Consider the following 12,017-nt stretch of genomic DNA (forward strand, 5'->3'; position numbering starts at 1 on the left):
TATAGCTACAGCTTGTCTTATAAATTCCATCCATCCATTTTCTACCGCTTAATCCCTTCGGGGTCGCGGGGGGTGCTGGAGCCTATCTCAGCTACAATCGGGCGGAAGGTGGGGTACACCCTGGACAAGCCGCCACCTCATCACAGGGCCAACACAGATAGACAGACAACTTTCACACTCACATTCACACACTAGGGCCAATTTAGTGTTGCCAATCAATCTATTGCTTTATCTTGTTCTTTCTTTATCGTAAACCATTAAATTTAAGTGTAAACTATTATAATAAATCATTGGCGCCTCTGCTGGTTGCACCAATAATTGCATGTCATTTTGCTTCAATTCCTTCAGGACATATTTATTTAACACATTATTTTACACATTCATTTGTAACGTTTGATTAATTGATTGTTTGGCCTATCGCTACTCTTGCACCCATAACTATAATTTTTCCATCCTACCTACTGAATAATAAAAACAATAGTGATAATAACAATCAAATAATATAGAGTATATGATAATTATTATTCTTTGTAATTATTACGACTTATTGCGATTATCGTTTTAAGTCTAATAAATTAGTTTCTAAAATGATGTAAAGAAAAATATGCATTGCATTTTGCATCGATTGAATGACTCAAAATTAAGGAAACACATTTGGTAGTACGACACTCTTGTTATGTTATAAAATCGATCAGCCACCGATCAGTATCGGCCAATTTTCGTGAAAAAGTATGTGATCGCCATTATTAATGCCTTTTAAAGAGTTACTGCACTTTTTTTTTATTTTGCCTATCATTCACAATCCTTATGTAAGACTAGAACACATATGTTATTCTTTTTTTTTAAATGCATGTTAGCAGAAGTCCGCTAACAATAAGTCAATCGGATTCCGCATATAAAACGCTCTAATAACATTAAAAAAACCTCCATTATCATTTTATATAAACATTGTAAGTATATATGCAATGTAGTAACAGACACATTCACAATATTCATGTATTTTGCTCATTTTAAGCATACAGCGGCGTATTAATTTCACAGACCCATCACAACGTTTACTATTCTCTTCAACAACAACATTCCTAGTCATTTCAGACTTTATGAGAGACAACCGAGACTACTTCAAGACAAATGATGATCCAGGATCTTATATTTTCATAGCCTGACAATAAGTTTTAGAAGCTAGGTGATAAACAGATCCAGATCTAGTGAAACACTAAGCATCATGCATCACTATTGCTAAGTGCTAAATAAGATATACAAACTATCAACATAATAAAACAATCACTTACTGTACAATGTTTGCAATCACTGCAATCCCGACTGATAACATGTTCTTATTTCCCGTTTAGATGAACAAGTAATCATAATCCACATGAAGGGTTCGAAAATAAAAGTTTCCGCAGACTAACGTCATTTCATGTCTTTCGCTCCAACTCTGGGTGTAAGTTGGATGTTACAGGTGACGCTTCTTGGTTTCTGGCTACAGACTTCTATTATTCAGTTGAGAGGAATGATTTATAATCTAGAATTAATTTAGAGGTGAACCTGATGCAGTATGTCAACACTGTAGCTGCTGCACAAGCAAGCTTACCTTTCTGTGATCACGACGCCCCTAAAATAGTTTGCCTGCATTAGCACTTACTATAACATTATCACTAATACTTGGTTAGTCCTCAGGTCAACAGATGCAAATAGAATTGCTGGCGGTTTTTTTCTGCATTTTTTTTTTTATACGTATGTGTTATTGTCTGTCAAAAGGATTAGGGATGATTGGCAAAATCCCTCCCCTAAAAGTGCAGTTCCATTTAATGCCGATCAAAAACGCGGATCCCTTCATGCTGAGATTGACTGTAATTATTTTTAGTTCCCCAGCGAGTAGCAGCGAAATATGTGTCTCTATACACAGTGTGGAGCCGCTGCCCTAAGTTAATAATAATCACCTCCATTACTTCAAATAAACTGCATTTTTTAGTATTTTAAGTATCATTATCACTGGACGACAAGGCTAAACATGTTACATGTTTAGGGCGTTGGGGGGAGATCACCAAATGTTGGCATCTATGCAGTAGTCACATGGTTTCCCAATCTGAACTGAACTGTGACGCCTGGTGGAAACAAGGCTTTTTTTCTGGTGTGATTCTATGTCCCATCTGAGGGGCGATTGGCGTTGAGCTTTTCCCACAGGTCGGTGGTTGGTGGTGGAGCATGTGACCTCAGCAGGTTATGACCTCTGAAGGGGCCCTAAGCTCCCATGATCCCACACCACCTCCTAACTGCACAAACAGCACATACTTACATGCATACTTGTGGCTTTCTGCTGTGGTCCATGATGTTTTTGCATGACTACACAATTTCTCTTTGTCGTGTTTTGGCTGCACAAAAAACGTTGCTAAAGAAATGTCTTTCTTTCCAAACACCTTAGAGTAACCAGGGTGCATAACTGCGACTCAACATTTAAAGGATCTTTTTTACTTTTCTCAGAGTGTTATATCTGTCATTTTTTTTTGTTTTTCTCCTTCCCAAACCACCCAACTCCCTCCCCTCTCCATTTTGCGGTCGTTGTGTCGATGCTGAAGGATGGAGAGCACGACAAAAGACAGATGGTAAATAAATGCACCTTTAATAATGCTAACCATGCTGGTGATAATCACGACATGATGCTGGCTATGATGATTTGTCCTTGTGTCCCTGCTTGCGATCACGCTCATCCTCTTCTTCTTCTTCTTCTCCTGCTAATGCATGCAAATGTTGATTCAAGCTTTCAATGACGTGTGAGGGATTTTTTACACTCTTTGCTTCTGAGTGGGATGATCCACATAGTAATTCTTATCGGATTCTTCCACGCCACAGCATCATTTCAACCTCCCAAACAAGTGGAATCGTCATCACAATCTCTTACATGACGCTGATCGACTTCGTAATTTTAAAACAATTGTCAGATATTGTAAAAACTATGTAAAAAATGTATTATGTAAGACTTTAACACTCTTAGCTGTAATGCAATTATAAAGATATACATACATGTATAAAGTTAGCCACAGTCTAATAAATACATAAATAAAGGAACAACTACGGCAGAAGTTAAATTAGCGAGATTAAGTTTTTGTGAGATTTGCAGAACTCTAATTTGTACCCATTTTTAGGGAGAGGTTCCATTATGCCTCTTGACTTCATAACATCTACAAATAGGCAATTGCCGAAATTTCCTTAGTAAACCTAAAGAAACATTTACAATAAATAGCTCAATATTTCTCTTTTTTTTTACAGTCATTTCAGATGGCAAAAATTTTATTTTTTCAGAATTAAATGTTAATCTAACTCTGCGACGCAATGCAAACTACCATATTTTCCGGGCTATAGAGCGCACCAGTATTCAAGCCACACCCACTAAATTATAGAATAAATATATATGTTTAGATGTATTAGCCGCACCAGACTATGAGTCGCAGATATATACCGATGCGAAAGATTTTTGTATATGATTATTTACAAACCTTAATTGTTTTCAAATGATGCCAAGACTACTTCCTAATTAAGCAACACACCGTAGGCCATACTCTGCCATCTAGTGTTTTGAAATTGCAACTGCATCTAAAGTCTACTATATTAAACTTGCAAACAAATCAGCTCAGTTTTAAATGTTTGGATACAAAAATTTCATTTTAATATTAAACAGTTAACATTTACTTAAACACACAAAGGTACCGAACATTGGTTGAGTACCGACATTGATCCCCAGTACCAAGAAACATACTCTAAATCAGTGATTCTCAAACTATGGTATGCATACCACTAGTGGTACATAAGTTCCATCTAGTGGTACGCCAAAGAAACACTTGATTAAAGTACAGTGTTTTACTTTCTTATATTCAAATACAGTGTTACAGTTCAAACAATGTGTAATGTTACAGTGGCCAAAAATATAAAATCTCCTATTTGGAAAAACCCTCTGCATTGTTTTTAATTAATACTTAGGAGTACTACGCTACTGTATTTGAATGTTCGTCATCATGGTGGTACTTGAAGAGCCAAGTGTTTTCTGGGGTGGTACTTGGTGAAACAAGTTTCAGAACCACTGGTCTAAATATTCAAATCCCAAAGTAGGTGATAATTGAAGAGATGCTGCTACAGTATTTCCTGGATTTGAAAAATCACTATATAATACAAAAAAGTACATTTTTGTTAGTCTTTTAATTATGGTATGGGGTGCATGAGAGAGTATGAAAAATATATTGTAGCTTTATTTTCCCGCAAATCAAGCAATTTAATGGAGAAGTATATACCGCAGCAACATAACAAATGTCGTAATTGTGCTACAGTAGGAAGAAAACTGCTGAGCCATTATTAATAGCGCTGATGAGTTCATTGTATACAAGTGTAACACGCAACAGCTTAGTAGCAACATTTTAAAGCGCATGCAGATGCAGAATTAGATGCTGAGCAAAAACGACATCAGGATGTTGTTATGTTACAGGAGGCAAAATTAATTTTTTGTGGTGTATTATTTGTGATGTATACTGTCCAGTCTTAATTGGACAAACATCAGTCTTTGCTGGTTACAGCAGCGTATGCACAGTCCATACACTCTCTACTCTCTCTATTATTTATGTTCCTGTGGCAAATATGCAGAGAAGTTGATTATGTAAGCAGCTGCTGGCGCTTTAGCCGTCTCCTTGTACTCGAGGTTAAGAGATTTAGTGCAGCAAGTTGCTCTGGCCCGCATCGAGCAGAGCAGCACTTCATATTTAATGTGCTGCTGGTGTTGCGGGCCCCGTTAAATGGAGGTAGATGAGCAGAGAGCGGTGGAATGACAAACTGGGCTTCAGCTGCCACTTTCTGACACCACGGATGGCTGTTTTACGCCATTGCCGTTTGCGATGACTTCCTGTGAAATCACAAAGGTTATGTAAGATTTGATTTGTCGTTTCGTACTACAATGAGGGTAAAGTAATAATATTTGGCCTGTTCTCATAATAATTTAGTTGGATTGTGTACACAATTAAAATGTATTAGATTTGTTTTAGTCTTCCGGATGGACAGTATTGTCAGTATTACAGGAGTCCTGTCAGGATAAATCCTGTTCATCTGCAAAATGAAGCTAAAAAAACATAATTATTGATTCTGAAATGTGACTCCATCTGTTGGTACAGATACTTTTTTAAATTAAATTGGGTTGAAATAAGTTTACAATTTATATTAGAAATTATGTGAAATTATGTTGGAATTCATTAAAATTCCGGTACATTTAACTCAATTGTACATCTACAGTGCATCCGGAAAGTATTCACAATGCTTCACTTTCAGTTATGTTACAGCCAGTGTTGGGTTAGTTACTGAAAACCAGTAACTAGTTACAGTTACTAGTTACTTTATTTCAAAAGTAACTCAGTTACTAACTCAGTTACTTAAACCAAAAAGTAATGCGTTACTGTGAAAAGTAACTATTTAGTTACTTATATATATATATATATATATATTTTTTTTAAGGCCCCATTTAATGCCCTTTTAGCCTTCATTTTAGTACTGTTATTGCACTGGAGAATAATACAATCTGTTGATCAACTTGACATGCATTTGCATCACTGAACTCTGCTAAGCAATGTGCTCTACATACAACACACAAAGACAAAGATATGTTTTAAAGGGCCAATTTGTTTCAGACCAGAACAAATTGACAAAACTATTTTAAATAGCTACAACTTAACATACATAAGTAACAAACAGCATAATAACAACATAGCTGTAAAACAAGAAAGGCACACACTACATACATAAAGCCTAACCAGGCGTTTTCTCAAGGAATTCTGAAATAAAATCATGTCTGAAGCCCAGAACACTCTACACATTTCCCCACTTAGTTTAGAGAAAAGGAAATATTAGCCTGGCCCACTAGTATCCCTCTTTAGGTTTGTGAACTTTATAGTCTAAACATTTAGAGTGATGTGATAATCAAACACTCTAAAAGTTTAAAATGAAAGAGTATATAAGAGAATTGACAGAGTGTGTGTACCTTCAGTGTGCAGTGCCTCATTAAAATCCAGCCGCTGTTGGAGGTGGAGGTGAGTGTGTCTCTCTTTACTAGCTTCGTCGAAGCATGTTGTTTTTGTCGCTGTTTCAGCATATTTGAAACTTACATTCAGCTAAAATGTTCTTTTCTTTGTGGTCGATAAAAGAAACGTACTGAAAATATCTCCATTTTAAGAAACTTGGCTTCGGGGTTCGCCATGACGTCTTGATAGTAGACACAGACACGCCCCCTCCCACACACACTCACACACACACATGTACACACAGACAGCGCGCGGCGCGCCTCTTTTTTGTCGCCTCTTCAGCAGCGCTGCAACACTCAGATCTTCTCAGTTTCTAGCCGATACTACATAAAAAATAACGCAAAATAACGCAGTAACGCATCATGTAGTCACGGTAACGGAGTTACTGAATATAAAAAATAACGCGTTAGATTACTAGTTACCGCCGATAGTAACAGCGTTACAGTAACGCGTTACTTTGTAACGCGTTAGTCCCAACACTGGTTACAGCCTTATTCCCAAATGGGATGAATAGATTTGTGTTCTAAAAATTGTACACACAATACCCCATGGCACTGTGAAAATGTTTTTAAAAATAAAAAATCACATGTACATAGGTATTCCCAGCATTTTCTCAGTACTTTGTTGATGCACCTTTGGTAGCAATTACAGCCTCAAGTCTTTTTGAATACGATGCCACAAGCTTGGCAGTGGGCACACCTAACTTTGGGCAGTTTCAACCATTCCTCTTTGCAGATCCTATCAACCTCCATCAGGTTGGATGAGAAGTGTTGGTTTTTATCCAGGATGTCTCTGTACATTGCTGCATTCATCGTTCCCTCTATCCTGAATAGTCTCCCAGTTCCTGCCGCTGAAAACCATCCCCACAGCATGATGCTGCCACCACCATGCTTCCCTGTAGTGATGGTATTGGCTTGGGGATGAGCGGTGCCTGGATTTTATCCAAACATGACGCCTGCCATTCACGCCAAAGAGTTTAATCATTGTCTCATCAGACCAGAGAATATTGTTTGTCATGGTCTGAGAGTCTTTCAGGTGCATTTCGGCCAACTTTTTTACTAAATAATGGCTTCTGTTTGGCCACTTTACCATACATGCCTGATTGGTGGAGTTCTTCAGAAATGGATGTCTTGCTGGAAGGTTCTTCTCTCTCCACAGAGGAATGCTGGAGCTCTGACGGAGTGACCATCAGGTTCTTGGTCACCTCCCTGACTAGACTAAGACGAATGCAGCAATGTACAGAGACATCCTGGATGAAAACCAACGCTTCCCATCCAACCTGATGGGGATTGAGAGGTGTTGCAAAGAGGAATGGGCAAAACTGCCCAAAGATAGGTGTGCCAAGCTTGTGACATTGTATTCAAAAAGATTTGCGGCTCTAATCACTTCCAAAAGTGCATCAACAAAGAATTCAGCAAAGGCTGTGAATACTTATGTACGTGTGATTTTTCATTTTTACCTTTTTAATACATTAAAAAAAAAAAAAAAAAAACTTTCCATATTGTCATGCGGTATTGTGTCTAGTACAGTGGTTCTTAACCTGGGTTCGATCGAACCCTAGGGGTTCGGTGAGTCGGCCTCAGGGGTTCGGCGAAGGTCAAAACACACCCGACTCATCGTGTAAATACAAACTTCTCCCTATCGGCGTATTACGGATACGGCAGAAATCAGACTGACTTGCAGGTGTGTCATTTGTTGTAAGTTTATGCATTGTGTTGGTTTTGTTCTTTGAACAATGTGATGTTCATGCACGGTTCATTTTGTGCACCAGTAAAAAAAAACATGGTAACACTTTAGTATGGGCAACATATTCACCATTAATTAGTTGCTTATTAACATGCAAATTAGTAACATAATGGCTCTTAACTAGTCATTATTAAGTACTTATTAATGCCTTATTCGGCATGGCCTATTATAACCCTAACCCTCTAACCCTGGCCCTAACCCTCTAACCCTAACCCTAACCAAATAACTCTAAATTAAGTCTTTGTTACTTACAATATGTTCCCCGAGTGTCCAAAAAACTCTAAATTAAGTCTTTGTTACTTACAATATGTTCCCCTAGTGTCCAACAGGTATAAAAGAAAATGCATCTCTATCCTCCTTCAAAACCGCAATAAAAGTTCACCTCCAGGCAGCTACAACCCTAAACTAACACCCTCCCCGGATTGTTAATAATCAAATGTAAACAATCAATTGCAGATACTTTTTCTTATGCCTTCTGATCTCTCTCTCTCTCTCTCTCTCTCTCTCTCTCTCTCTCTCTCTCTCTCTCTCTCTCTCTCTCTCTCTCTCTCTCTCTCTCTCTCTCTCTCTGCCCACTACTTGCTGTCCATATCCTACCAAGTCAGACCTACACTGTTCCAATATCCATTTCTCTGTTCTCAATTGTTGATGACTGATGATAACAACCAAACCTAACCTCCCCCTCCCCGGATTGTAAATAATGTAAATAATTCAATGTGATTATCTTGTGTGATGACTGTATTATGATGATAGTATACAGGTAAAAGCCAGTAAATTAGAATATTTTGAAAAACTTGATTTATTTCAGTAATTGCATTCAAAAGGTGTAACTTGTACATTATATTGATTCATTGCACACAGACTGATGCATTCAAATGTTTATTTCATTTAATTTTGATGATTTGAAGTGGCAACAAATGAAAATCCAAAATTCCGTGTGTCACAAAATTAGAATATTACTTAAGGCTAATACAAAAAAGGGATTTTTAGAAATGTTGGCCAACTGAAAAGTATGAAAATGAAAAATATGAGCATGTACAATACTCAATACTTGGTTGGAGCTCCTTTTGCCTCAATTACTGCGTTAATGCGGCGTGGCATGGAGTCGATGAGTTTCTGGCACTGCTCAGGTGTTATGAGAGCCCAGGTTGCTCTGATAGTGGCCTTCAACTCTTCTGCGTTTTTGGGTCTGGCATTCTGCATCTTCCTTTTCACAATACCCCACAGATTTTCTATGGGGCTAAGGTCAGGGTAGTTGGCGGGCCAATTTAGAACAGAAATACCATGGTCCGTAAACCAGGCACGGGTAGATTTTGCGCTGTGTGCAGGCGCCAAGTCCTGTTGGAACTTGAAATCTCCATCTCCATAGAGCAGGTCAGCAGCAGGAAGCATGAAGTGCTCTAAAACTTGCTGGTAGACGGCTGCGTTAACCCTGGATCTCAGGAAGCAGAGTGGACCGACACCAGCAGATGACATGGCACCCCAAACCATCACTGATGGTGGAAACTTTACACTAGACTTCAGGCAACGTGGATCCTGTGCCTCTCCTGTCTTCCTCCAGACTCTGGGACCTCGATTTCCAAAGGAAATGCAAAATTTGGTTTCGTCAGAAAACATGACTTTGGACCACTCAGCAGCAGTCCAGCTGGTGTCGGTCCACTCTGTTTCCTGATATCCAGGGTCAACGCAGCCGTCTACCAGCAAGTTTTAGAGCACTTCATGCTTCCTGCTGCTGACCTGCTCTATGGAGATGGAGATTTCAAGTTCTTTTAAGTCGCACCTGCCGAAAATGTATGATAAAGAAGGAAAAAAACATATATAAGTCGTACTGGAGCCCGGCCAAACTATGAAAAAAACTGCGACTTATAGTCCGAAAAATACGGTAACTTTGTCTTGAATTTGAAAAAAAACAAAAAACATTTTATTTTTCACCAAAGAAGGGTTCGGTGAATGCACATATGAAACCGGTGGGGTTCGGTACCTCCAACAAGGTTAAGAACCACTGGTCTAGAATTTAAAGGACAACATGTGATGTATTCCATTTTTGAATAAGGCTCTAACATAAACAAATGTGGAAAAAGTGAAGCGCTGTGAATACTTGCTTGCACTGTACATAACAAACAACAACGACAACAAAGAGCGTAGTTAGCTGTGTTAGCGCACACGTGCGTGTTAATTTGTTAATCTGACGCCTACAAACAGATGTGTCTGCGAGGGCTGAAACAATCGAATAATTTGATTAGAAAAAAGCTTTGATTATCAATCAATCAATCAATGTTTATTTATATAGCCCTAAATCACAAGTGTCTCAAAGGGCTGCACAAGCCACAACGACATCCTCGGTACAAAGCCCACATACGGGCAAGGAAAAACTCACCCCAGTGGGACGTCGATGTGAATGACTATGAGAAACCTTGGAGAGGACCGCATATGTGGGTAACCCCCTCCCCTCTAGGGGAGACCGAAAGCAATGGATGTCGAGTGGGTCTGACATAATATTGTGAGAGTCCAGTCCATAGTGGATCCAACATAATAGTAAGAGTCCAGTCCATAGTGGGGCCAGCAGGACACCATCCCGAGCGGAGACGGGTCAGCAGCGCAGAGATGTTCCCAGCCGATGCACAGGCGAGCGGTCCATCCCGGGTCCCGACTCTGGACAGCCAGCACTTCATCCATGGCCACCGGACCTGTGCCCCCCCCTCTCAAGGAAAAGGGGAGCAGAGGAGAAAAGAAAAGAAACGGCAGATCAACTGGTCTAACAGGGGGGCTATTTAAAGGCTAGAGTATACAAATGAGTTTTAAGATGGGACTTAAATGCTTCTACTGAGGTAGCATCTCTAATTGTTACCGGGAGGGCATTCCATACTGGAGCCCGAATAGAAAACGCTCTATAGCCCACAGACTTTTTTTGGGCGTAACTACTAAAAATGTATAAATTCCGCACCGCATAAAGTGCCCGGAACATTATATATGCAAGCATAGCTTCCGTGCGGTCGCCGCAACAGCACAGTTTTTGACTAATAATTTTTGTCTTCGTTATCGTCAACAACCTACTGTCCCTGATGAAAACAAGACGATAACATAAAAATAACAAAATTAACTGACATTTTCGTCGACATTCAAGATGAAAGTGTTAACAGAAATAACATTTAATCGTATTTAATTTCCTCTTGTAAATGCTTAGGACAAGTTGAGAATATACAATATCCAATCACTGTTCTTTAACAGCGCAAATATGCGGCAGTTGTTACGAAGGAGAGCCAATCAGCTGTGTTTCCTTGTGAGATGAGGAAGTTGAATTCCTCACAGCGAAAACAATAATGTGTGGCTTTAACATGTTCCACATAATATGTGTTCACCTGAGAGAAAGTGAAGAGGACATATTTTAGTTTTGACGCTATATGTTGTCATCAGCAGGCGAGTCATCGTGACATCTACACAACTGTAAGTTAAAGGCCTACTGAAACCCACTACTACCGACCACGCAGTCTGATAGTTTATATATCAATGAGGAAATCTTAACATTGCAACACATGCCAATACGGCCGCGTTAACTTATAAAGTGCAATTTTAAATTTCCCGGGAAACTTCCGGTTGAAAACGTCTAGGTATGATGACGTTTGCGCGTGACGTCGATGGTTGAAACGGAAGTATTCGGTCACCATTGTATCCAATACAAAAAGCTATGTTTACATCGCAAAATTCCACAGTATTCTGGACATCTGTGTTGGTGAATCTTTTGCAATTTGTTCAATTAACAATGGAGACGGCAAAGAACAAACCTGTAGGTGGGATCGGTGTATTAGCGTCTGGCTGCAGCAACACAACCAGGAGGACTTTGAGTTGGCTAGCAAACGCTAGCCGCCGACCACACCGATGATCGGGTGAAGTCCTTCGTCGCGCCGTCGATTGCTGGAACGCAGATGAGCTTCGGTGTTGATGAGCAGATGAGAGCTGGCTAGGTGGAGAGCAATGATTTTATCATAGCTCTGTCGAGTCCCGTAGCTAAGTTAGCTTCAATGGCGTCGTTAGCAACAGCATTGCTAGGCTTTGTCAGGCGGTACATCATTAACCGTGTGGTTACAGGTCCAGAGTTTGGTAGTATTGTTGATATTTTGTCTATCCTTCCAGTCAGAGGCTTATTTTCTTTTGTTTCCATCTGCATTTAAGCACGCTCCGAAGCTAAAGTGCTTCACTGATGTATTGTCGTGGAGATAA

At 39.4% G+C, this 12,017-nt stretch overlaps 1 protein-coding gene across 4 annotated transcripts in view; it reads left to right on the forward strand.

Annotated features, from left to right (window-relative positions):
- LOC133607689 (glucocorticoid receptor-like) overlaps positions 1–12,017 on the forward strand; it is a 128,956-nt gene that overhangs the window by 73,724 nt on the left and 43,215 nt on the right. For 2 of the 4 annotated variants that reach the window (XM_061962557.1, XM_061962558.1), the window contains exon 4: positions 2,580–2,606. The exons of the other annotated variants lie outside the window; for them this stretch is intronic. In XM_061962557.1, the coding sequence (XP_061818541.1) occupies positions 2,580–2,606 (27 nt within the window). The remainder of the gene's footprint in view (positions 1–2,579; positions 2,607–12,017) is intronic. 4 annotated transcript variants of the gene reach the window in all.

This window comes from Nerophis lumbriciformis, linkage group LG09, assembly GCF_033978685.3.
Source record: "Nerophis lumbriciformis linkage group LG09, RoL_Nlum_v2.1, whole genome shotgun sequence".
Lineage (NCBI taxonomy): Eukaryota > Metazoa > Chordata > Actinopteri > Syngnathiformes > Syngnathidae > Nerophis > Nerophis lumbriciformis.